The 27,738-nt window shown below is 39.3% G+C and overlaps 3 protein-coding genes across 4 annotated transcripts; 1 reads left to right on the top strand and 2 right to left on the bottom strand.

The window, feature by feature from the left end:
- Positions 1-810: 810 nt before the first annotated feature.
- On the top strand, positions 811-26,994 carry LOC105356046 (protein rapunzel). 2 transcript variants are annotated; one of them, XM_078933254.1, is made up of 2 exons: positions 811-1,007; positions 24,735-26,994. In XM_078933254.1, the coding sequence occupies exon 2, from the start codon at positions 24,758-24,760 to the stop codon at positions 25,922-25,924; it is 1,167 nt and encodes a 388-aa protein (XP_078789380.1). In that variant the 5' UTR covers positions 811-1,007; positions 24,735-24,757; the 3' UTR covers positions 25,925-26,994. The 2 variants fall into 2 exon arrangements, with proteins under 2 accessions (XP_078789380.1, XP_011484120.1); XM_011485818.4 differs by lacking the exon at positions 811-1,007 and adding an exon at positions 23,203-23,362.
- Positions 4,907-11,259, bottom strand: LOC101175680 (uncharacterized). The gene is made up of 2 exons (XM_004078386.5): positions 10,710-11,259; positions 4,907-6,758 (listed from the first exon to the last, which is right to left on the bottom strand). Exons 1-2 carry the CDS (start codon positions 10,886-10,888, stop codon positions 5,561-5,563), a joined length of 1,377 nt encoding a protein of 458 aa, XP_004078434.4. The 5' UTR covers positions 10,889-11,259; the 3' UTR covers positions 4,907-5,560.
- On the bottom strand, positions 13,098-17,007 carry rpz5 (rapunzel 5). The gene is made up of 2 exons (XM_004078516.5): positions 16,611-17,007; positions 13,098-15,346 (listed from the first exon to the last, which is right to left on the bottom strand). Exon 2 carries the CDS (start codon positions 15,284-15,286, stop codon positions 14,105-14,107), a length of 1,182 nt encoding a protein of 393 aa, XP_004078564.1. The 5' UTR covers positions 15,287-15,346; positions 16,611-17,007; the 3' UTR covers positions 13,098-14,104.
- Positions 26,995-27,738: the final 744 nt, after the last annotated feature.

Here is a 27,738-nt window from a genome sequence, read left to right as displayed (position 1 = left end):
GAGGGCGGGCGACAGGCTAGCTTGTCTAGTTACTGTTGATTTGCGTTGTTGTGTGCGCTTTTTAAATGTACTTTTAGATTCGTAGGGTTTTTCCCTTTGAAGAGCGTTCCACAAATGTTGTCTCCTGCTTCGACTACAAGGCACTTACTTTAGTTTTCTATATTCAAAAAAGTCCCAAATAGGACTCTCCCGCTTTCTCCCAACTTTTAATGCAGCCATCACGCTCATGTAAATGTCTATGACTACGCTAGCCGGCAGTGTCTGATAGACATCATGTGACGTCACAGACTACGTGATGCCGTAAGGTTCAGAAGATACACAGTAATACTAGCAGGGTGAAGTAAATAGACTTTATTTCAACCCAAAAGACTTATGTATTAACAAAGACGAAAACGAAGTATTTTTTGGGGTTAATATTAGTTAGTTTCAGTTCGTTTTATACACACAACAAACAGTTTTAGTTAGTTTTTCGTTTTTTTTTAAAACTCTCGTTTTTATTTTTATTTCAGTTAACGAAAATGGTTTTTCAGTTCTAGTTTTAGTTTTTTCGTTCGTTTTCGTTAACTATAATAACCTTGGATAATACACAGTGAATGCATTCCATTCTGAAGCCACTAGTATTATTAACAGTCCAGTATAATTTTCTTTATCACGTACGCAAACTGTGGTTTGATTTTTATGCATTTGTGTTTAGACTGTTTATGTTGTAATTGAGTGTTTTTTGGACTACAAATATGGCAGCCAAGAGACTTCCTGCCGGTGACTTCCTGTCTCTCAGGTGTGTGGCTGATTAAAAACTAATTACAGCACAAGGAGGAGAGAAGCCAAGAGGAGGAGGAAGGAGAAGCAAACTGACTGGGGTGAGGTTTGACTGCCGCTTGAAGGATGGATTAGCAACGGATAGTTCTAAGAATTAAAAAGCTGAGGAATATACCGGAACTTCCTGCCACCCTTCCTAAGGTCTTCCTTCACCAGAAAGTCTCAAGATTTCCATCACAACTGATCCGGTAAGAAGCCGTTGACCATCAGAACGCGGACGGAGCGTCACAGGCCCCATTATATTTGAGACTGCTTTGTCCAGAGGGACAAAAGACGCCAAAGAAACTTTAAAGTACTGTGTAAATAAGAAAAAGTCGGGGTGTATTTGGGTGGTGGTTTCAACTTAGGGTGAGGTTTTTTGTATATATGTATATTTCAAAATAACAACGTAAGTGGGAGACATCATTGTGTCATGTTGGAGTTGTTTGGTGTAAAAAGAAGAAAAAGAAACAAACACAATTAAAGAAAGTAAAACCCTGATTATTTTTTGTAAATACTCATATTTAATGCTGAGTGGTATAACTGGACTGAGTGACTCCTCCTCCCTGGCATTCCAAACAGGAAGTTTGCATTGATTCCAAGAAACCAAAATACCATAGGCTCCTATAGAGAAATAAACAGCTGTTACTCAGTCATTCTATTGGTCAGAATAACCATTCCTGCTGTGCTACCTTTTATTGACATGTTCTTGATAATCCATGGTTTTTCTGTAATTTAAGTTATTCACGTTATAAACTGACCAATCAGATGCTTCAATAAAAGTAAGTGGAGCCTCCTGGGCCCCATGTCCAACGGTCAAAATATTTGACAGATTTTCAAGTGGTAGGGGTGTGGCCTTCCGACAAGCTCACTCCTGATCGGCCAGAGTGATTGCTGTAGAAATGATGACTAAAGTTAGACCAATCACTGCTGGCAGTGTCTGTATCACGAAAATTGACATCTGAATTGACTCATTTGGTTATAGCTGGAAGTAAACCCTTTGCTTCGGGTGACGTCACACCAGTTCTCACATACAGTCAATGCTTACACCCTATAGTTATGTGCTTGATTGTTTCAGGCGCCTCTTTGCACAGCCTTCACTTTTGGTCCTATTCAATTCAATTTAGTTTAAATTAATATAGCCCAATGTTACAACACTATTTTACAAAACATAAAATCGGTTTTAAAATAAACTGGGCATCCTTGCCCTTACACCCTCCTCGGTAAGAACAAACTCAAAAAAAGAAAAAAAGATTCCAGGAATACAAAGAAGAAATCTCAGGGATGTCCACATAGAGGAGGGATGTTCTCCCAGGAGGGACAGGCGATGTACCAGGACTGTTAAAGAAGGGTTAGTTTATCTAACTCTACAACTACATGTTTGAATAGTGTGGCAGATGAGCTCCATCCAGATGGAACTGGGGGAGAACTGGGGGAGGGGAGTGGGAAAGAGGTGCAACACATGATTCTGCACTGGACCAAACAGAGACATGGCGAACTTAATGATAAATGATCAAGAATTAAGGAGAGGATGTGGAGAAGTACATGAGAATAGTGGACAGAACCCCAGTGCACCATACTTTATCTAGTGTGGTGGACAGCAGAGATACTCCAGTCCCCTGAAGCTCCTGAGCCCCTCGCAGAAGTCGTCTTCTTCAGTTGCTAATTTTCCTCTTTTGTCTCATTACAGACATTGCAGTGTTTTCTAAGTTTCTCTGTCTCTTTCCTGTCTTTCCAGACCCCAAACTTTTTCGCCTGCAGACTGCCTGTATCCTATGAGAGCAGTTGTGACTATTCTCAGTATGAGGCTGTCAAGGTTATTTTTGAAAACACCACACAGTATAAAAAAACAGAGCCCAGTACGATTTCGAGCGAGGAGAGCTTGAGACCGACAACCGTTCGACACCTCTGCTCCAAAAAGCTCTGTGGATGTCTGTCCCAGCTCGCATCTTTAGTCACAATTAGGTTGCCCTGGTTACACGAGGAGTGAAATACCTAAAGGTTTCAAGGTTAGTGGTTATCAGTATTCTGTCGTATCTTCTCGCTGCACCCACGGGAGGGTCAGTCTGTTTAATCAGCTTGCGTTCCAGTCTCTCATTTCTTTCTGGTGACGTGATCTTCTTTTCTCCAGACGGCACACGGGAAAACCCCACCACAGCAAATGTAATTGTGGAAGACAAACAGAGGTTTAAAAGATGATATAGAAGATAAAGTATGTTCATCCAACAGGGGCTCACATCAGTAAACATATGATTTGGACTGAGTTTGACTTTTAGGGTCAAAAGAGTTTGGAATTACTTGGATGATAAATATTAATAGATTTGAAGTTTCTTTCTTTCTTTTTTATTAACACCTGTTCACAATTTCAGTTGCTTTCTAAATAAGGCCATTTAAGTTGGAATAAAATCCCTTGTGTCACCTTACCTGATAGGGTTCTGGCAGGGTCCTCTCATCATTGGTTCAGTTTAGACCCTTTCTGCGTTTTTATTTATTTAATTTTGCTGTTATTATGCATCAGAATGCCAAATAAATCTGATTACGTGTTCTTCAATATTGAAATATAAGAACGAGGAGAAGTTCTGACTTTTATTGATGTCAAAGAATTCTGAGAATAAAGTCAGAATTATTTAAAGACGAAAAACTCAGTTTCTCACAAACTTGAACTTGAACTTTGAACTCATTCAATAAAAATAATTAGAAGGTGAAAAGAACATCTTTTTGTCCTGTCTCGGCGTGCACATAAATGCCTGGGTTTATATATGGACAAAATATATGACTTATTTGTTTTTGTTCCGTTGCGAACTTTTTGGAAAGAAAATAAACAGTAAAAAACAACAACTGTTAAATTTTCCTGTCTTTTTACGTATTTAACGTCATAAATACAATTTATGTTCTCTCATTATGATAAAAAAAAGTCTAAAAACTCATGGTTAAATTCTAAATAAAATATGGACTCTTCTGTTGCCCCTCCTCAAACGTCTGGGGTAAACGCAGCAGGAACACAAACGTTTGTGCTCCAAAGATAGAAAAGCCACAACCACATGATTACAGAGCTGCATGGGTGTTTCCAAATGACAAGCATCCATTTCCTTTTCTGTACGGCGCTGCGTTCAGACCAGCTGTTCCGTTAGATTAGCCTTAAAGCAGCAGAACCGAAACAGATCATTTCCATCTGAAAAAAGGCGTCGGTCGCTCGAGCCTCACATGGTTCTGGTTTCCAGAACAGCTTTGGGACACAAAATTAATCAGACAATTAAGGGAATCAAGGTTCTTATTCGATAAGGCAAATTAGTAACCTTGACAAAACAGAAAAAGAAAAGATATTTTTATTTCCTGTCAAGAATTTCATAAATAAGACTTAAGAATAGATTTTTTTTTCTTATACTTTAATGGAAAATGGAAAAAAATGTAAATGAACATGAATATGAAAAAATGAAATGAGGAAACATATTTTAATCCTCTGAAGATGACCAAGTGGATTAAAATCATTAACAAAAAGACACATTTAAATATCCCAGAAGAAGGTTACTTATTACAATTGAAAAAATTAAAATTAAAGAGCAAATGTTTGGCTTCTTTTCAAGCAAAAATTCAGTTTAATGTGTAGAGAAGACCTTTGTGTTTTAACATTTGATATTTCTATTTCACAATTTGCTCTAATAATTTATCATTAAAGACATTTTTTTGGCAATGCTTGGCGAACATTTTGTCTTTTTATTTACTTCAAAATATTCACAAAAGCGTAGAGAAACATACAATTGCAGTTTGCGTCCGGCTGGAATAATACGGCACCGAATCTTTCATATATTGGAATAGAGCTGTGAACGACAAAGCCTTTTGATTCACCAGATTGACCCCAGCTTCATCATTTCCCATCAAGTCTTTTCTAACTGCAGGTGGTGAACATGCACTAGTAAATAGTAGGAAAAGGAAAAACCCCTCCCTGGTTGTCCAGTGTGAACACCATGGACTACACGTGTGTTCTTGAACGTGAGTCACATGCCCAGTGTGAGCATCAATTTAAGGCAGAATATGGAAAAATAATGGATGTTTGCAGAGTCGTTGTATTTGATTCTTTAGCAGAAAACAGGACAAAAAACAGAACCAATACAGTTCAGAACCGTTTTTTATTTGAAATCATTTTTAATAATCAATCACAGACACTTACTGGAAACAGGAAGTTTGTTCCTAAAAACAAAATTATTACATTCAAACAAATGTGGATTAGTGTTTATTTCAGTTCCTGCATTATAAAACAAAATCTGAACAAAATAACATGCAAATATTCTTATGATTTATATATATATATATTGTTTCCAATCAAATGAAGACAAACGATTAATAATAAGTAATTTGATCAAAACATCTTAAAGCAAACAGACCCATAAACTAGTAAAGAATAAAGTGACAGTTCAGTTAAAAACCATTTTCAACCTTAAGAGCAAAACAGAGATTTTGAAAGCTCCAGGGTTAAAGGAAACATTTATCTCTGGCAGAACTCCAAGAGTCTGTGTCCCAGAACCCGCTCCCCTCCCGACATATTACACTGAAACAATATAACCCCTACATGGCCGCTCATGCCAGCGTCTGTCCTGACATGTCGCCTAAAGGAATGCGTTAGTTTTAGGAAATCAGTGATGTGTGTGTGATCTTTCTCTCAGAGGAGAATAATTCCAAAGAATGTAACTGGTGTTTGTCTAAAATGTGAATTTTTCTTGTGAAGTTTAAACAACAGAAAGAGAATTATGTTTCATCTTTGTCTTTAAGCGGAGTGAACACAGACGTGCAGATTTTTATGCTCCTCCCAGTAGTGCAGGTCGTCAGTGAAGCTCCAGGAACAGACCAGATCTTTGCTGGATTTGACTGTATGAACCATGCAGTCTCCTGGTAGTTTCTCAAAGAGATTTTCAGCTACGTTCTCCACTGTGGGTTTCTTCTGACTCTGGATAAGCTCCTGGATGAGGTTCTTGTCCAAGGGCTCAGGAGAAGCGCTGTAGGACACCCAGATGTTGAGTTTCTCGTTTGACGCGGTCACCTGGAAGCGGCTCTTTCCCGTTGGACAGTCAAATTTCTTCTTGGTGGGCAGGATGCTGGATTGCGATTTGTAAACACGCACAGACCAGCCCACCCAGTCGTACTTCTTCTTCAATATCCCTATGAGGGCATCAGCCAGCTGCTTGTTGTCCAGACCCTCCTGGTCTCTGACCAGTCGTTCACAGTCAGTCTTGGCTTGATTTGGGAAGCTAACGATGCATTCTTCAACGACAGCGTTTATCTTCTCCTGGACGTTTGTCATCTTCTCGGCCCACTCTTTCAGGAGCTCTTCACCCTCATTAAAGCCGTCCACTGCAGCGTGACCCAACAGTGCAATGATCCCGATGCAGAACAGGTTCTTTAGCCGGGCGCAGTACTCCTCAATCGGACGTCTGCTTTTCTCCTCGTAGTTCAGGATGGTCACAAGCAAAGGCTCCCCAAAGAAACCATCTCCAACCACAACGCTGTAAAGGCTGTGAAGGTTTTTGTTTCCACCACTTTTGGAAAAGTGTTTAAGGAAATTCTGTTTCTTGACTTCTGTGAACTGGGGTTTGGCATTTAGGATCTCCATGTACTTCCTGAATTGATTTCTGATGTTTTCCTCAACAGAGAAAAATTCCGTATCTATCCTGCTCTTCTTGATCTCCTCGTTGATGCGCTGAATCTCCTCTGAGACCACATCCAGACGATCCCGGACCTTCTGAAACTGATCCTTCATGAACGCAGCCTCGGAGCTCTCCACGTTGTCCAGAGCCAGTTGGACAAGTGGAGCAGCGACGGAGAAAATGGGGAAAAGATCCCCAGCGATGCTGGCTACCATTTCAGCCCCTTTCTCAAACACGTCCATCATGTCTTCAACAACATCCTTCTTCTCTGAGACGATCTTCTTCAGCTGCTGATTCATCTTTGCGTGTAGATCTTTTCCACTAAAAAAGAGAAACATGTTTTAGTTCCATTTAGTGAAGAAATGCACCCTCAGCATTTGGACAACTTGTAAACATGAATTTATGATTTACATTATACACTAACGATTTGCTGTGAGGTAGTAAACGAAACTTTTGTTTGTTGCCAAAAAGTAACCGGATACTTTTCAGTGTTCGACATAAGCGGTTATCCGAGACAACCAGATTTCACGGAGGACAACCAAAATGAACCTGATGGTTGTCCGTGTGACAACCTGGTCTTTTATTTAACATTTTGGTATTTTTCGACTATTTTTCAAGTTTCAATGGTTAGTTTTTGGCAACCTCTGAATTGAGACGTATGCAGCAAATTCTTTCCACTGACAAACGAAGTGTGTGCATGCGAGCGAATCCTTTCTGTTTGTACATGTGCACTTTTCAATAAAGATTACCGATATTCAAATACGTGTTGAACAACACTACCTGGTGCGACCGCTAGAGGTCTCCAAAAACACACAAAAAGATTTAGTTTCAAGTTTTTGGCAATACTTTGTGTAACCAGATGCTTCGATATTTAGTAAAATGTTTGTTTTTAATATTTAAAGAGTTTTTTAAATGTCCATCAAGAGGCAGTTGATATTTGATGTATAGAAGAAATAAAGATGTAAGTACTGACATCTGAGTAGGTTTCGTCGCTGTTGAATATTGGTATAGAAGGAAAACCAAAAATTGGGGAGGACAACCAAATATACTTGCCAGGTTGTCCAGAGGACAACCATTTTTTTCCCCCTTATTTGTAAAGGCCTGTTCACACCGGAACGAATTTCGCGCGCGATATTCGCTGACGTTTAACGCCTCGTGACTAAACAAAGGGCACCAATGTGAGTGTGCACACCGACGCGAAAAACGCCACGTGTAAAAGCGTCATTTTTTAAAAAACACCTCGGGTTCGTTTTTTTGGTTTGACGCGCCGCTTCAAAAACTATACGACCAATGAAAATGGCGCTTTTGCACACGTGTCTGGAGCTTCTGAAGTTACAGTAAAACACAACTTGGGGGCCCTAAAACACAAAACTGTCTTGCTGAGCACCACAAATACGCAACGTAACGACGAAAAAGATATTCGCCAAGAAGCGTATATCCAAAATCATCTCTGTAACTGGAGCTGGAGCTACTGGTGCTGGAAATATTCATGTTTTCTTTGTATTATTCTGACAAGCGCGTAAATACTTGCTCTCTTCTTCTGAGTGAAAAGCGACTTTGAGAAGCGTAAAGTTGCGCAGCGCCACCTTGTGTACAGGGGTATTTCTGTTTTACATTAAGCGCCATCTAATGTCAGGGAATGAATTTGCATGTTCGCTCGGCTCATCGTCAGCGAAGATCGCTTGGGTGTGAACACAAAAAACGTGTTGAAAAACGCTGGCGAATAACGAGTGCCAATAGTAGTCCCGGTGTGTACTGCCCTTAACGCTGTTTTTTCACTCACAGACGGACAAATTTCACTGGTTGGCGGCTACATTTGCGGCCCCTGGTAATGATCAGGTTTTTACTTTGGCAAAGGAGTGATGTCATATCTAGAGTTAAAAAAAAGAAAGAAAAAAAGAAGTGAGCATGTGTTCAAACTGCATTAAAATCAGGGCGCTGGATAGTCCCGCTCTATATAGCCTTTCAAAGAGAAGTTGGGGGACATTGAGGAATAGGACTGCACGATATGAGGAAAACTCGCCATTTACGATATTAGTGATTAATATTTCGATGACGATGTAACTTGTGATACATAAACAAATAGCAAAACAACCAAAAACACAACGGTTTATTTGAATAACAGTCAACATAATTTAAATTACACTCCAAATGACCTTCGTCTACATAGGAGAGCATCTGACATATAGGGGCCCCATCCGATTGGTGAACAACGTGAAGGGGTCCATCATTCTTCAAGCTGCCATAAGATTGTTTTAGCACATTTAAGGTCACCATTTAACACAATTTTTGCCGTCTTTTGTGATATGATTTTTGTACAGCTTGATCTTGCGATAACGATACATTTATTGTGCAGGCCTAGTGAGGAACTTTAGACATAGTTAGTGACTGATAAGGCTTTTCAACTCATAAGCAAGAGGCCTTCAAGAGTTCACTACATTTATACGGTGAAAGTATAAACAGCTCGAACTATGTCCTGGACAAGTCCAGACACGTTGGTCTGGAGACCAGGAAACAGGAAATCTTTGAGGAAATGTAATTATTTTTACTAGCGCTCTGTGGCTTTGAGTCTCACTGTTCGGGCCTTCATCACAGCTCTCCAGCATTTTGATTCAGGCGAACTCAGGGAGTTCACAGGGAATCTGCAGCCGGAGGAGGAGCTGCAGCGCTCCCTCCCCATCAGCCAATACATAAGAGCAGGCGTGGGAAGTGATTAAATGGAAGAGGTTAAACTTGCTGGGTGAGGGTGCATTTTCCAGTAAAACTCAGCAAGTTTCCAAGGCAACAAGACAACGTGGAAAAAAAAAAAAAAAAAACCCCGTCAGCTCATTTGTCTGTCTGGCTCACTCCCTGTAGGTTTCTGTGCGATGCAGCTGGCAGATAACACCCATATCTCACCCTGATGCTCTGCAGTTTTTCAGACGAGTCTGCAGAGCGAAGCTTTTAATTCCATCACAAGATTAAAATGCACACAAAGCTGTTTTGATTTTTCTAAAACGTATCAGATCTGCAATTTTCATGGTGTTTTCACATTTAAAAAAACCCTCACTTTGGAAGCTGTACCTCAAAAACAGGAAGCATAGCCGTGTTTTTGAAAGAAACAAGAAAAGCAAAAGTGCATGAAATTCCATCAGGATGTATCTGATTAGATTTTCGGCTAAACATGTACGATCATATATCTCCGCCTCTCAGGGTGCAGCTAGTGCATAATAGATCTCCATTCCAACAAAAACAAAAAATATAACATTTTCTGAGGCTGCATGCATTCACTACAAAGGTAGTTTGTTTGCTCTTTTAAATTCTTTCAGGTCGAAAAAAAAAAAGATGCTTCTTTGCAAAGATTTACCTTCTGACATATTTAGCTGTAACAGTTTTAAAGGATGAGTGTAACCACAGATTTGGCTCAAACGACCACTAAAAAGTCCATTAAATTCCAATTCCACTAATAGCTGCTAGGCCACAAAACTTCCAAGAGAATTTATAATGGACCCGTATTACAAATTATCACGTTAAACATGATTTTCCCAACGATTTTTCTGTCCGCAATAAATCATAATAAAAAAAAATATATTTAGAATCATAAACTGCACAAATATAGTAAATGATCAAACATGTTTTTCAACAAACGTTAACAATAATAATTCATGTGTGTTTATTATTTCAAATCTGAGGAAGATTAAACATGTTTCAAGTTAAAATGTGTTTTCTTATTTGTTAAAATATATAAGTTAAAAACCTGACAAATGTTTTCACATATGAATAATTTCCCTGACCTACAAGCTGATCAAGGTCTTTTTTTCTGTGCGGATGGACATATCCCCCCGCCCCCTGTCAAGTTTAATTCCGCCATTGAAGTGCGGTTCATGTTACAGCCTGACCACAGCAGTGGGATTAGTCCGCGCCCAGTTAATGCGTCCTCTTAATGTCGAACACATCGATCCTTCCGCGGGCAGCGCCTCTAATCAGATCCATTTCAAGTGGAGGCCAAAATGGACGTTAATAAATAAATAAACAACCAGGAAGTTTGTTTTAACTCCGCATTTCTGTTCTGACCGACCAAGTTAAAAACTGACGGGACAAACTAAGGGGAGCAGTCTGAGAAGTCAGAGGTGCCAACCAACGCCCACCAGAAAAGTTTAGTGTTTGTATTTAACTGCTCTATTTTCTTCCTCCAGCTGTGTCAAACACAAAATAGGTTGAATTTGAGCTTTTCCATCATCGCTTTCTTACAAGCGCGTGATACTTTTTTTGTTATATCAGAAACCGACTCACCTCGAAGTTTGCGGAAGAAATCCAAACTTCCGTGAGTTGGTCTTTCCTTGATTCCGGTCACGTGACATAGGACGGACACCACCCAGCCAGACGGAAAAAATTGGGTTGTGATCGACAAAAAAAGAGAAGAACAAGGCGGATGCTGCAAACAGATCAGTCTCCACCCTTTGGGTAAACATTTCCAGCTCGCGACGATTAAAAAAAGCGTATCTAATCTAGTCCCTAGGTAGAACCAGACCTATGACTTACATTTCCCCACGATCATAAAGTATTTTTATGAACGAAAAAATAAATCCCCTTTCTGAGGATTATATTTTTTGTTATACAGGAGGTTGCAGAGATATTCAGTTCCACTTTAAGAAGATAAACTATGTGAATTTTAAAAGACCTCATTATTATTTTCATTTTTTAAATTTATTTTTAATCTGGCAGATAAGAGGGACACCTCAGGGTAAAGATCAGTCACATATAAACAAATCATGTTTGTTCTGTATTCAGAATTCTATTGTACATTAAATGTGCATAATTGTTGTATTTTCTTGTTTTGTATGTTGCAATTGTTCAATAAAAAAAAAAAAAAAAAAAAAAAAAATCTTTCAGGCTCCTCTATTTAAGTGTGACCATAACTATTTATTTAACTCAATCAACCGGAATGTTTACTTTTTTATAACCTCCATTTAATCAGCAAAGACCTATTTAAAGGTATTTTTAAGCAAGATAAGCAAAAGCAAACTAAAACACGATAGGTTATGACTACTAAAGGTTTATGTCATATCAGGTGTGTGTGTGTATGTATATATATATACTCTTTAATAATATATTCTTTTTCATATAAAGTTGGATAAAGGTCTCCCGATCTCATGAATGGAATTTATTATTAATAATTATGATTATAATTATTCTAATTACTACTTTATTATATTATGAAAAAGAGCCCCAAAACGCCCTCAGATATTTTTTTGAGTGTAGCGTTAACCTTCTTTTTTGTAGCATTTGCACACGAAGTGGTCCCACCCAATGAGTTATAGGCTACAAATGTTACACTAGCCTGTTACCATTGCTTTATGTACGTAAGGAGTGGCAGTAAACAATGAGACACGGCTTAGCAGATACAACAAAATGACCATAAAATGCTTAATTTTGGTTTGATGTAAAAAAGAAAAAAACTGATCATCACAAAAATATGACCCAAGCTATTAATGTTTTTGTACAAGATGCAACAGACGAACAACATTTCAAATGTTTCTATAAATAACACATAATTATTTAGGAAACAGTGGATACCGGATGCAGGGTTGTGGTTATATTTTAAAATTTACATCTAAGATTTACACACATTCTTAAATTCCTTGGTCCGTGTTTCAAGATGAGTCTGGTGGGTAGTTGACATCACCGCAGAACTATTGCGTCCTGGGCGGGGCAACGGGGTTGGAGTACACTGGTAGCAGTTTGTCCCTGTCGACAGTCGCACCGGAAGTGGGGGGGCCCCATCGCTCCCGCAGACAGGAGAGAGGGCGCAGTGACCACTTAAGTCTACGTCACTGGTGCGGCAAGGTCTAGGTGGGAGGCGTTGTTACCCAACCGCACCGCCGCTACCCCTTTTGATGGTCCTGCCAGAAAATGAGGAAATAATGCGAAGTCTGATGCTTCTATTGACTTTGAATAGGCTACGGCCTAAACGTTCTTAGTTCCAATGGTAAAATCACTGAAATCTTACTAAAATGTATTCTATAAGTTCTGCTTTGTTAGCTGAAAGTAATAATTTATTTGTGGAAAGTCCCATCCTTGTTTTTACAGCTCTGTTTGTGCAACTGCAGCTTAGCAGTGAGCTGGCATCTGGGCCTTTCCTAAATGGCGTCCAACTTTGCGTATCTACAAGCTAGCTCAGCGACTGTAGCCCACATAGCTCAAACTCAAATGTCGACTTTACATCAATGCATCCACCTGCCTAAATATTTACATTTACTTGTGGTTTTCTTGCACAAAAAAAACTGCTGAAATCAGTTACAAATCTAGAGTTTGTTAGCTAGGTTTTTCTCTCTCACATAAATATTTCCAAATAAAAAAAATATTTTAAGAACAAATGCAATTGTAAATCAGTTAAAATTCTAATATGTGTTCTGTGCACTGGCCTTAGTTTGAAGAATCAAGGATCGTAACATGTTTATAACAGGAGTTGTTGCTGACCACATCAATCAATCAATCACATCAATTGACAACATTTTGTATATGATTTTTAATTATTTTAAGTATTAAAATTTTTTTAATGTAAAGTTTCTTGTCTTGTTTTCTAAATGTAATGTATCTGGATTTCTACAAACATAACCTCATTAAAAAAACACTACTTTTTCTAAATAATGTAACAGACAATTAAAAATAACATTGACAAAAATTTAATATTTGATTTATTTGAAATAAATGTAAAATACACAGGATCATTTTAATATATAAATCATGATTGTGTTTGATTGCAGATAGTTGTCTTTTATGCCCCCGGTTACCATATCACACCCAAAAGCTGAATAGTTAATACATTTCATAGTGTGGTATACCCAAATATAATCATACAGTAAATATAATGTGTAAAAGTGACTAAATAGTGTAATTGAACAGGTCCAGCTAGTTGTAAACATCTGGAACATTTGATGCATTTTTAACAATCCCTGTCAAAAAAATAGTTTATTTGCTTTGTCATTAGAGGAATATCAATGTTTCCATTATTCTTAATATGAATCGGAAATTCTGATATGGTTGTTAAAAGTCAGAATGGAAACAAAGTTAAACAACCAGCTGTAGCACTTCCAAAGCTCATCAGCTACTTGGCTGTTGAAGACAAGAAAAACCCGATTTGCAGAACGGGACAAAATGTGGTTTTTCAGGAGGTTTTGAGTAAAGACTGTTTGAAGTTGTGGTTTATATCTAAAGGTTGGACTAGTACACCATATGATCGTTTAAATCATAAGTTTTTCTGTTTCTTTCACCAGCAGTTCCAGAGTTTTACACTTGCTGGTGGGATTACTTGAGTACATTTGAGTAGTTGTGACTCTTATTTTCTGCAAAACAAGTTTTGGTAGCGCAAACCAGCAATTAAGCCATGTTAAGCCAATGCACAAATATTGCTAAGCATCTGCTAATGCAGTGAAACTGTGTTTCTCACAGAATTTTTAAATCAACCAACAGTGGGAATGTCGCTAGTAAGTCACCAGCTGCTACTTTTTTTTTTTTGTCAAATCCAGTTAACTTATCTAAAAGACAATAACCAGATGGCAGACACGTTTGGCTTTTACATTTCTAGATATCACTTAAAAAAAGACACATGTACCGTAAACACCGACAAATAGGAATAAAGATGACTAAAATGTATTTGTTTTAAGAAGCCACCCACTGCACTGATGTTATTCAGGATGGATGAACAGGTGGGCTCTTTTGTGTTTTCCAAAGTAATAACAATCCTCATTGAAGCTGTTGGACTCCACTACTGCTTTGTAATGGCTGACGGCGTGGACCAGGCAGTCAGGGAAGTCCTTTCTCAGAGAAAGAGCCACTGCCATCATGTTCCCCTTCAGCTTATGCTGCTCAATCTTCTCCTGGATCTGACCTTTGTTGATGGGCTTGGGGTTGACGCAGAATGAGATCACCACTTTTATCTTGTTCTTGGTCAAAATGTCAAACCATTTGGCTCCTCCGCTGCCATGGTACTTCTTTCCTGCCAGCCAGTTGAAAAAGAAAATGGTCTCCCTGTTTTTGAAGGCCCTGACAGACCAGCTCACCCAGTCATATTTCTTTACAAGTGACTCCAAGAGAGAGTTGGTGAAGTCCTTATCAGCTGGACCAGGATTCTCCTGAAGCAGGTGCTCCATGTCTAGTTTGGCTTGATCTGCAAAGTTTTCCGTGCAGTCGTCTACAGCTGCTTTCATCCGTTTTTCTACGTCCTCCATCCGAACTTGCCACTTTTTCACCATCTCCTCCTCGACATTTCCCTCTGTAAGGGCGGCGTAGCCCATGATGGCAATGATTCCTATCATGAAAAGCTTTTTCAGCTGAGCACAGAAGTCTTCCACTGCCCTTCTGCTTCTCTGCTCTGTGGCAACTACAACATCCAGCATCGGCTCTCCTGACATGTTCTCCCCTGTGACAGCATAATAGAGGGCTTCCACGTTCAGGTCCCCATCGGTATTCTCGTATTGTTTGAGGAACTTCTCCTTCTTCTTCTCTCTGAACTTTGGGTTGGCATTGACAAATTCCTGGAACTTTTCATACTGGCTAATCATCTGAGCCTCCTGGTCAAAGTTCTGCTTGTTCAGAGATGTCTTCTGCAGCTCCAGGGCGATCTTGTCGATTTCATCTTGAATTCCCTCAAGTTTCTGATTGACCATGTCAAACTGCTGAGTCAGGTAGCGAGCTTCTTTGCCCTCTGGGTTGCTCAGCAGCTCTGCCGAGGCCACAAACACCGCCTCCAGGATGGGGTGAAGCTGGCCCACAGTGGACGCCAGCACCTCTGCAGCCTGCCCCATAATCTCTATGCCCTTCTCAATCTTGTCCCTGTTCTGAACAATCCAGTCTGCGACGGTGGCCATCTTTGGGTTTAGTTTGTTGCAACTCAATTTGATTTCCAAACACAGAGCTTTTGATGATGTCTGAAAGGAGAAGAAATACGAAAAAACAACTCAAGTCTGTAACATGTGATTTAAGCAAATTTCAGAAACACATTTGTGCTTTTTATCTTTTACAAAGGTGATCATCTGATTCACAGTAAAGCAGCCGTAGGACATGTCAGCACATGTATCCAGTTTCATGCCGCACCCTCACAACCTCCGTTAATGATAGGGACCTTTTTTTTTTCAAGCCTTAGTGGCAATAATACCAAGTGCAAACAAAAGATCATAAAAGCACACAAACTAGGGACTCTGACAGCTATGTTGGGTAAATATTAAACACGGAATCTGTCCTGGTGAAATGTGACGTCAGTTATTTCACAACCTTCCAGCTCTGGTCTTTTGAGATGCTGTTTTGCTGCTCTAACAATTGCCAAGACCCAAAGCAAACACAGATGTTCACAACATGGGTAAAAGCGGGGCTTGCTTCCGCATTGAAAGTACGCGTTTCAGTTTGCTCTGGAGGAATGACCCAAACCCTCATTTCACTGGAGGCCGAGAAAGAAGGCACACCCAAGACTGAGGAAAGAAAACCTCCACCGCTGCACTTGTTCATAACTCACACTTCTCACTCAAACCCCATATGATTTATGTCCAACCCCTCCTAATGTCTTTTCAGGTTTTTCTAACGGTAAAAGAATTTTAAATGCACAATGACTTTTTTAACAGACATCACAATTATTGCTGCAGTGATGAGATCATTGGTGTCATTTTACAGTCCATCATAACAATGTGCTAATTACATTTGCTTCTTTAGTTTTCCACACATGAACCAACTGATGAGAGTAAATAGAGCAAAGGTTCAGCATTTAAATGTAAGCTTTAAATGACAAAACTGTTTACATTCTGATCCAGAAACGCAGAAAAGAAAAAAAAGGAACACTCACCATTAATGATTTTTGTCAAATCTTTCAAACAAAAGTCACTTAGCAAAAGAATGCTTTTTTTTTGTCCCCCCCAAACCAACCAAACCCAGCTCAGAATGATCTGCTTTGACTTTCAGCTTCAACTGAGAGCTAATATGCAAGTTTCTCACCAACCACATCCTCCTCAAGATTCATTTCCACCCCAAAAGTCACACATTTTCTTTATTGCTCAAATGATAAACCCTAAAGACAAGGAATTAGAAATGGTAACTAATATTTTAACTTTTTTGTCTTTTTTTTGGTTTTCAAAAATAACAATAATAATAATAATAAAAAGAAAGCAACAAATGGAATATAATTAAGGAAAGAAAAAAACTCACCTTTTTTTTTTCTTTTGCTGAAATTACTTCAGTCCAGTTATGGTGGAGTCCAGCGGTGCCTGTGAGAGCCAGCCTCCCCAAGATAAACGTCTAAGCACTCACTTACTCTCTCTCTCTCTCTGTCTACATGGCTCTCACTCCTCTGTCGTCACTCCCCCTTTGGAACTCCTCCATCCTGTTCCAGCATTCCATCCAAACCCTCTCAGGAGGGATGAGAAACCAGCACTGATACAGATAACATTCTGTAAGTACTCCCCCATGCAGGGACACCATGGAGGAAAAAAAAGCCTGAGTGTCTATGTGCGTGTGAGTCAGACACCCAAAGAGAGAGAGAGACAGAAAAAAATCGCCGGCCAGTGGCAGCAGAGCTTGAAGTACTTGCCCATTAGGACAAAACCCTTCTTGTTGTGGCTTGAACTTGTTGCCATGGTCACTGCTGGCCTCTGTCACTAATGTGAGGCTGTGCACCCTCCTGCACTCCAGACGTTTGAGACCGTTTCGCTAACTGTGACCCGATTCAGTGTGATTTACATTATTTGAGACCAATTTCAGAGGGATTTTCCCTGCAGCACTTTCAGAATCAGTCCTCCATGGCACAGAAAGACCGCCGTTGTGTCAGGAAATGCACCATGATAGCTTCAGCTCTCACATGAACTTTTTGCTTCGTATTCAACCATGCACTATGATGGAGGGGGAAGTGCTGTCAGATCGATCTCAACTCCAGCCATTAGATTTGAAAAAGCAGCAGAAATGGGACATGAGCTCAGGCAAACATCACCCACATCCCTGTCCACTGAAGTCCTGTCTCTATGATCCGTGAAAAGCACAATTAGTTGGAACGTTTTGGTTCTTTGTTGTTGGTGGTTTCATGCTCAGCAGGGGAAAAAGAGACTGAAATACCTGAGATAATGATAACCAGCTGAAAAGAGACAATGTGTTAGAAAAGCTAACCTGATTTGAATATCAATTATCGTATTTTCACGACCATAAAGCGCACTTAAAAGTCGTAGAACAAAATTCTGAAATGTACGGAGTGCTGTTTTGGTGCGGTGCGCGTGATGCGTTGTACCGTGACTTTGGTAAAGAGGACTTAGGAGAGGACAGCATGAGAATGGTAAGGAGGGAAGTGTGGACGTGAAGACACCCCCCCAAATAGTACAAAAAAGCAGGTATGTGCATTATGCAGAACAACGCCGTTTTGGCAACCCTATGAGCACAGTTTAAAGTGCAAGCTAACAGCTACGTGGAGAACCGTGGGAATCGAGCAGCTGCGAGAGAATTCAAGATTAATGAATCCATGATCCGCAAGTGGAGGAAGCTGGAAAACGAACTCCGACAAAAATGACTCGAGCGATGGATCAACAATGAGAGAAGAGCTGAGAGAAACATCTCTACAGTCACCATTCCTCTGAAGGCAGTAATGCTTGCAGAGGAAATGAAAATTGAAAATTTTCCTGGAGGTTCTTCTTGATGTTTTCGTTTTATGAAACGGTGTCATCTTTCCATCCGGGCAACGACTATGTGGGGCAGCAACTTCCAGTGGATTACAATGAAAAGCTGTCCATCTTTAGCTCCTATTGGAGTAAAAAGATTGCCGACAAACACCTCCAGCCCAGCCACATCACCAACATGGACGAGGTGCTGCTCACTTTTGACATCCCGGTGAGTCACACTGTCGAATGGTGGACACAGTTTTACTGAAACTGTGAGGCAGCGGAGGGCGAGTTCACAGTTTGTGAATGCATTGTAGATGCTTGGGCTAACATGTCTGCTTGCACTGTTGTTGCAAAAGCCGGCATCTTTCATGAGGAGCCGCACGGCAACGAGACAGACTCTGACGCTTACCAAAGGGAAGCTGCTGTGTTTGATAGAAATTTAGTCCGGCTGTTCATTTCAGATACAGAAGAGGGCTTTTGGATTTTTAGATGCTGATTGATGACTGAAAAAGTAAAAAATGAATCTCAACAACTCAGTTTTGCTCCCGCTGCCTTTTTTAAAACACACTAGCATGCATGTTTTACCGGTATGTGTTAACTGCCCGCGCCTTAAAACCCAGTGCCCCTTTTGTATGTGTTAAATAAAGAAAAAGCACCCATAACGGAAACTGCACCCATAGCCCAGTGCGCCCTATGGTCATGAAAATACTGTAATAAAAGTGATAAGAAATTAAAATGTAATAATTGTAAAACTTCTGATTTTCAACAAAAGTATAATTTATCATTAATTTAGTCAATCTTCTTCCTTTTTAGGACAAAGAAACAAGACATATGGATGAATAATTCATCTGAAGGAGAGAGAACAGATAAACATTGAAGTCTACAGCCTAAAAGATTCTAAAATATAAAGCTTGTCATGGTAGTTGTGTCTGTTTGGAATCTGAAAAGATAAATAAGTCCCTTGCAGGACTGTGTTTTGTCAGTTTGACCTTGATTCATGACTCGTATTTCCTTCTCACCACAACGTTTCCTCAAAGCTCACAGGAAAGACTCGTCCCATAACAGAGAAAAGAGGAAAATGACAGTTTTATGAGTTTTAAAAACAAAATCATGTAAAAAAAAAAGTAACTTAAAGAATAAAGGAATATTCGTATTTGATAAAATTTGCTATTTGATGCAACATCTCTGAAATGATTGAGTTTTAATGTTGTTTTTTACTCTCAAGAAAACAAATAATTTCTTTGTTTTTCCTCTTTACTGTTAATATATAAAAATGTTTATTGGATCAGTTTATGATGCAAACAGAAGAAAAACTAATACAATCTCTAGGTAACAGGTTTTTTTTCCTCCAGTTAAAATTTTATTGTCAACAAGAAAATAATGTTGGTCATTTGTATGTGAAATTTAAAAGCTGTTATTGAATAATTGTTAACATTTACAGTTGCTCTTGCACAAAACTATACAAAAATACCTTAACCTAATAAAAATCACAGCCGTTGTGTCAGCAAACGCACCATGACAGCTTCAGGGATCACATGAACTTTGTGCTTCACATTCAGCTATGTGTTTGTTGGAGGTGAAAGTGCCGTAAGATCGATCTCAACTGCAGCTAGTAGATAATATAAAGCAGCAGAAATAAGACTCAGACAAACATCACCCACATCCTCGTCCTCCGAAGTCCTTTCTCTATTATACATAAAAAATGCAATTAGAACGTTTTGGATCTTTGTTGTTGGTGGTTTCATGCTCAGCAGGGGAAAAAAAGAGACTGAAATACCTGAGATAATGATAGCCAGCTGAAAAGAGGCAAACAATGTGTTAGAAAAAGCTGACCTGATTTGATAAAAGGCCTCTAAATGTATATAATTTATCAAAGTAATAAATAAATGAAAATTAACTGATTATACAAGTTCTGCTTCTGAATAAAAGTACAATTTATCAGTAATTTAGTCAATCTTCTCAGTTTTTTAGGCCAAAAAATTAAGAAATCTGTATGGATGACTCAAGTTCAATATGGTATAGCCTAAAAAAATCTTGTCATGGAGTTTTTGTCTGTTTGGAATCTGGAAACATAAATGAGTCTCTTGCAGGACTGTTTTATCAGTCTGACCTTGATTCTTGACTCATGTTCCTTTTCACCACAAGGTGTCCTCAAAGCTCACAGGAAAGACTCGTCCCATAAAAAGAAAAGAGGAAACTGACAGTTTTATGATTTCTGGGATGAGTTTAAAAAAATGCAGCCTAAAGCAAAAAAAAGAGTAGTATTTAGTAGATTTTAGTATTTGATGCATCACTTCTGAAGTTATTGAATAGTTGGTTAATTTTTTTTTACTATCAAGAAGTAAAATGCCTTGTTTTATTCTTCTGCATCATCAGTTAATTAAGGAGTGTTTAACACTTTATTTACATATTTCCAAAACTGCTGGTTGCAAAGTCAGTGTCAGTGTCTGACCTCCACAACAACCTTTACTCTGGATTTGACAGATTCCGGACTGACAAGCTCTCTGATTAAATCTCAGATGTACGTGCATCTTGAATGTGAAGCCAAGGTCCTCATGCGGGGCTCAAATGCTCTTTTGCCCGGGGGGGCCACTAGTCATTGGCAACTAAGATTTTGAGCACAGACTATAATCTTGTCAATTTACAAATTTACACGCTTTTGGGCAACATGCCTCCCAAGAAACCCAGCAAGGCCCCAGCGCCTCCTGCTGTCATCCAACCACAGCAGGAGTCTTCATCGGATGAAGAGCATCAACACATCAAAGCAGCATTAATGCCGTCTACTCATTAAATGCAGGATTCACGGTGGCCGGGATCGCCAGGTCGAGGTCCGGCCCATGTCAACAGCCCTCGTCGAGGGCCCGCGCTACCACCGTATGATTTCTAACAATCGGACGGTTGCAGTGGGGCGGCAGCATGGGGGGCAGGGTGGGGTGGCAATCTAAAATCAGCTGACCATCATCTTTCTTAACCTCAACCTTAGTTTGACTTAACTATTGGCTAATTAATTTCTATAGAAACTAATAAACAAAAGCAAAAAAAAATAGATTAAGCATTATTGATTTTCCAAATTTCATGGAAAACAAAATACTTTTCAAACAAAATGTTTAGTATAATTAATAAAAAATAAAAAAAACGGTGTAACGATGTAAAATTTACTGAACAATTCAGATGATTTAAAAAAAAATATTTCTATTCTTTTATCTTAATTTTCATGTTAACAGGGTTAACCGTGTTCGTTTTCACAGAGAAAATCCTGTCGTCTGTATCAAGCAAATACATTGCAGGTAATAACTTAAGGGTCTAGTTGGTGTTCGGAGTAGAGTGGAGATTTCAGAAGACTAGGTTAGATGAAGGAAGCTGATTCTGTGTGGAGACCCCTGAAGGGAAAAGCTGAAAGGAAAAGCAGAAGAAGATCTGAATATTCAGAGCTTTTGGTGATAAAACAAATCAGCTTGAGTGATTACAATCCCAGTGAGTCAGGAAATGCTGACTGTTGTTGGCTCGCATTTTGAAGATGAAAGACAAACTAAGCTAAATGTGTCCTCAATCAATAAGCTGCCTTTTCACTAACCTTTGTCTCTTTCCTCAGATCTTACATGAGTTTGGATTGATTTACAGGAACGTCGGATGGGCTTGACTGTTAGCCTGTAAGCAGACTCCGGTCAGAGTTCTGGTGCGGATCTCAGTCTCAGCTGTGTTCTGCTGGAATAACACAAAAGTGGTACACAGACAAAACTAGGTGTGGAACTATACTATCAGTTTATTAAGCAGGATGTGACATCAGTTAACCAATTTAGGATTGTCTGCCCTCAAATTGAAAGAAGTACAAAATCCAAATGAGGCAGCGAACCTCAGAGCGTTGGTAAAAGGCCAAATGTTGACAGAAAAAATAAAGGTAGTAAATCAAACCCAATGACAGTCTGGTTTCATTTTCCATGAAACCAACTTTGCAGCAATCTCAGCACCGCTATGGCTTCATTAGAGCTAGAGATCTGCCGTAGACACTTTGTTTCCCAACAGGAGTCACTATTATTATGATGGTTACACAATACTTTACCACCAACCGTTTCTCAAAAAGAAACATTTTAAAAGAGAAAAAGTATAGTAAACTACCTATTTTGTAAAAGAAAAGTTAACTTTTTTAACTAAAACTTGCTTTGACTGAAATGTGTGTTAAAAACCTTTACAAAGGCATCAAACAGCAAATTAACATTTGATCCGTTTACAGAGCTGTGTGAAAAAAAGTTTGCTTCACTTCCAAGATGTGCTTTCATTTTCCCACCTGAGCTGTAATGACGGTGTTTTTCAGGTTCCACACAGCTTTATTTTCCCAAAGGTCTCTGCCAAATCTAGAGTGACGATTACAAAATCCTGACTTTCCCACAGACAGTTTCTCATAATGAAACCATCAATCAAACACTGCCGATACACCGGTAGTTCAGTGGAAAATAACATGAACCGCTTATTTGTCTATTTGATAATAAATTGGATTAACCATTACCTTATTTTTAAAGTTGAAAAAAACTCATCTGAGAAATAATAAAATAGTCAGCTTTAGTTTTTTCTGCTGGGAGACAAGTGATTTCTGTGATTTTTGTGGACATCTAGTGTTAAAAAGTAGGAATAAGCCGTTAGGATCAAAGTGATAAAATCTAGTTGGGGTCTCAGTTATATTTTTTAGACTCCCACCATACACAGCCTGCAGGACTATTTTAAGTTTGATTTCTGTTATGTTGAATTTCTTTTATTTATGCATATTTCTTACTTTTCTGTCCTAACAATTCAGAGAATGAATGCGAAGAATGGAAAATTTGACTTTTATTTATTTCAAAGCTTTACGGTTTTTTAATCAAATAATATACATTTAGGGACTTTTAATATATAAAAGCTGCTTTTATAAAACATTATGTTTAGCTGGTAATAACTGACTGCTGTAGGGAAAAAGATTCCTGGCAAATTTGTCTGCAATAATGTAAATCCTAGTAAAACAGGTCAGCGTTTCTGAAATTGTCTCAATAGTCGGACCTGAAGCTCCAAACAGTAAAGGATGAGTTTTTTTATTTTTTTCTGAGGATGCACAGCTTCACATTAATGACTAACGTCATGCTGGGGGTGGAAAGGAATCTTGAGGGGGATGTGGTTTTGTGAGATGCTTAAATACAAGCTCTTCAATGAATCTGAACAGCAAAGCAGATCATTTTGACCAGAGTTTGGTTGCTGAGATTTTCTCCTCTTTTATTTTTTGCCAAATAACTTTTTTGTTTAAGAGTTTTCTCTAAACAAACAAAAAAGTAAAAGCAAAATCATCACACGGTGAGTTTTCTTTCATTGTTTTTTTCTACTTCTGGAATGGAATTTAAACGGTTTTGATGATAACCTTTGTAAAATATAAAAATCACAAATGTTTTTCTGAAACTTGCTTAAATCCAACAGTTTTTTACAAATCCACATTTTATTTCTTTAAATTGTACAGTATTTTAAGCTGATTTTGATTTGACCCCACAAAAAAAGCTCTGTGTTTGTTGATTAAAATTTAATTATTTGCTGCAAAAAACAAACCCAAAGATGGCCCAGACTGGATTGTACAGAACAGGGACACGATTGAGAAGGGCGTGGAGATTATGGAGCAGGCTGCAGACTCAGAGGTGATGTCCACTGTGGGCCTGCTTCACCCTGGAGGCGGGAGTTTATTTGAAATGACAATTTTAATGATTTTGATAATGTTTATTCAAATATTCACACAACAACAGCAGTCTGTTTTAATGATAGATTTGTTTAAATCCAATAACATGGAAGCCCCACATAATCCCACAAACACCACCATGTTTTACCGCTGGTAGACAAGCACCTACCCTGGCCAGTTTATCGCTGGTACAGGGTTGAACCCCCTTCAGTCTTCAGAACTGCCTTAATCTTTGGTGACATGGATTTAACAAGGTACTAGAAACATTCCTGAGAGAGTTTGGTCCACATTGACATGACAGCGTCACACAGTTGCTGCAGATTTGTCGGCTGACCATCCATGATGCCGATCTCCCGTTCCACCACATCCCAAAAATGCTCTATAGGGTTGAGTTCTGGTGACTATGGAGGTCATTTGAGTCCATTTAACTCATTGGCATGTTTAAGAACACAGTTTGGGACTTTAGGACATGGCGCCTTATCCTGCTGGAAGTAGCCATCAGAAGATGGTACACTGTGGTCAGAAAGGGATGGACATGGTCAACAACGATAGTCAGGGAGGCTGTAGTGTTGGTAGTAATGCTCAATTGGTACTAAGGAGCCCAAAGTGTGCCAAGAAAATACCCCCCACTCCATTACACCCCCACCAGCAGCCTGAACCGTCGATACAAAGACGTGTTGTGCGTTCAGAGATGCTCTTCTGCACATCTTGGTTGGAACCAGTGGTTATTTGAGTTACTATTGCCTTTCTGTCAGCCATTCACCTTTGACCTCCAGCACCAACAAGGCATTTCTGCCCACAGAACTGTAGCTCACCGGATATTTTACCCTAGAGATGGTTGTGGGTGAAAATCCTAATTTTTGAAATTCTTAGACCAGCCCGTCTGGCACTAACAACCATGCCACGTTCATAGTAACTTCAACCACCTTTCTTCCCCGTTCTGATGTTTGGTTTGACCATGTCTACCTGCCTTAATGCAAATGTTGTTTTTCTCTTATTTAGCGTACAAGATCTACAAACAAAAAATGGAAGATCTGAAGAACTTTCTGTCAGAGAACAAAGAAGGGGTGAAGAAGATGATGGACATGCTTGAGACTGGAGCCAACAAGGCAGCCACCATCATTGGGGATTTTTCCCCTATTTTCTCAGTCGTTTCTCCCCTTGTCCAACTGGTTCTGAACGATGTGGAGAGCACAGAGGCTGTTTTCATGAGGGAGCAGTTTGAGAAGGTGGGGAATCATATTGAAAAGGTTTCAGAGGATATAAATCGCATCAATAAGGAGATTCGGAAGAAGGCAGTAGATAACAAATTATTCTCAGTTGAGGAAACAATCACACATCAGTTCAGAAAGTACATGGAATTTCTCAAAGATAATTCTGAATATAGAAAAAATGCATTCCTCGAGCACTATAAAAATAGTGGTGGTGAAGAACAAATTGAGGAGCTTTACAAGATTGTGGAAGGAAACTATTTCCATGGTGAACCTTTGCTTAAGGTCATCCTGAGTTATGAGGAGAGCAGCAGACGTCCAGTAGAAGAATACTGCAACCAGTTGAGGTGTCTGTTCTGCATGGGGATCATTGCTCTGTTGGGTCACGCTGCTTTGATGAAGTCCGATAAGCAAGAAAAGCTCGTAAAAAAGTGGAGCGAGACGATGAGAGTTGTGCAGGAGAAGATGAACGCTGTCATCACAGAATGCATCGTTAGCTTCCCAAGACACGCTAAGACTGATTGTCAACGACTGGTAAGAGACCAGAAGGAGGACCTAACCAACAAGCAGAGGGCTGATGCCCTCATAGAGATGCTAAAGAAGAAGTACGACTGGGTGGGCTGGTCAGTTCGTGTTTACAAATCTGGCTCTTCTTTCTTTTCAATCAAAAAGAACTGTGAATGTCCTACAGGAACGAGTCGCTTCCAGGTGACCACAACAGATAAGAAACTCAAAATCTGGGTGTCCTACAGCACCTCTCTTAAGCCATTGAACGAGAACCTCATCCAGCAGTTTATCCAGAGTCAGAAGAAACCCACAGTGGAGAATATAGCTGAGTATCTCTTTGAGAAACTACCAGGAGACTGGATGGTTCATACAGTCAACTCCTGCAAAGATCTGGCCTGTTCCTGGAGCTTCACGGATGAGTGTCTCTACTATGAAAAGCGTAAAAACCTCCACGTCTGGGTTCACTCTTTTTAAAACTCAAAGCAAAAAATTAGAAATGTACCAACAATGTCTGTTGTTTGATCTCAACAGGAAAAAGCCTTAAATTTCAGATGAACATCAGTTTCATTCTTTGGAATTATTCTCCTCTAAGAGAAAGATCAAACACACATTACAGGTTTCCTGAAACTGACACATTCCTTTAGGCGACATGTCAGGACATACGCTGGCATGAACTGCCATGTTTTCCGTGACAGTTGAGATTATTTTGTTTCAGTGTAATATGTCGGGAGGGGAGCGGGTTCTGGGACACAGACTCTTGGCGTTCTGCCAAAGATAAAAGTTTCATTTAACCCTGGAGCTTTCAAAATGTTTTCGATTCTCTATTTTGCTGTAAAGTTCTAAAATTGTTTTTCACTGAACTGTCACTTTATTTTTTACTGGTTTTTGGGTTTGTTTGCTTTAAGATGATTTGGTCAGATTAATGGTTATTAATCGTTTGTCATAAGAATATTGTTTATTTTTTCCAGATTCTGTTTTTAACGCAGGAACTGAAATCAACACTAAACCATATTTGTTTGAGCATAATAGTTTGTTTTTTAGGAACAAACCTCCTGTTTGCAATAAGTGTCTATGATTGTTGATTATTGAAAATGATTTAAAATCAAAGAAGGTTCTGAACTTTATTGGTTCTGTTCTTTTTTCTGTTGTTTTCTGCTAAAGAATCAAACACGACTCTGCAAACATCCATTTTTTTTTTCATATTTTGCCTTAATCTATGCTCACATTGACGCACACTTAAGAACACGTTTTTTTATGTTGTGATCAAATTACTTGTCTTCATTTCATTGCCAAAGTAAATAGGAACGTTTGTTTGTGGGTTTAGATTATTTTGTCAGGATTCTGCTTTCATGCAGGAACAGGAAGTTCCTGGTCTCGGTTCGTTTCCAATCGGACTGAGCTTCTGTTCTGTCCAAGTTTCCTCAGTCTGAATACTATCCATCCTTAGAGCAGAACAACCGTAACGTATTCAGACTCCCTTTTAACCGGACATTTCTGTTTCATATCAAAGCTTGTAAAAAAATAAATAAAAACACATGACTAAAGATGATTGCTCATTGAAGGTCTGCAGATTTCAGAGTGAATCAGCAGCCAGAGGAGGAGCTCTGTCAGGACATACGCTGCCATATGCAGCCAATCCATAAGAGCAGGCGTGGTAAGTGATTAAATGGAAAAGGTTAAACTTGTGGGTGAGGGTGCATTTTCTCGTAAAACTAAGGAAGTTTCCAAGGCAACAAGACAACGTGGCAAAAGGAAAAACCCACGTCAGCTCATTTTTCTGTGCTGAGATCGGCTCACTCGCTGTAGGTTTATGTGCAATGCAGCTGGCAGATGAGCCACTGCTGTCCTGGGGCAAACTCACAGAGGTGTGGTTGCCAGTATGCGCCTACAGCCCCAACGGCTCAACGGCTGTTGACTGGGGTGAGTGGGGATCGAGCCACCAACCCTTCGATCGTTGGCCGACCCGCTCAACCGCCTTAGCCATTCTGCACCTAAAAGTAATGATTACAATAGTAAAAATAGTGAAATTACTAGATCATTGTTTGAATTATTTCAAATCTAAGTAACATTAAATGTATTTCTAATACATTTTTTTGGTAAAAACAAAAAGATCATGGAAGATGACTAAAATACCACCAAATACCAAATTAAACCACCAAATGGTTCCCGAGAGCGGCTGTGTCTGCAGCTCACCGCTCCCTCAGGGGATGGGTCGAATGTGGAGAACAAATTTCACACACCTAGGTTTATAATGGGACTTTACTTTAACTTTGTCTTTGTAAAAAGAC

This window comes from Oryzias latipes, chromosome 16, assembly GCF_053564925.1.
Source record: "Oryzias latipes strain Hd-rR chromosome 16, Olatipes_Hd-rR_3.1".
In the NCBI taxonomy this organism is placed as follows: domain Eukaryota; kingdom Metazoa; phylum Chordata; class Actinopteri; order Beloniformes; family Adrianichthyidae; genus Oryzias; species Oryzias latipes.
Note: the sequence above shows the minus strand (reverse complement) of the source record. Positions and strands in the feature narration are given on the sequence as shown.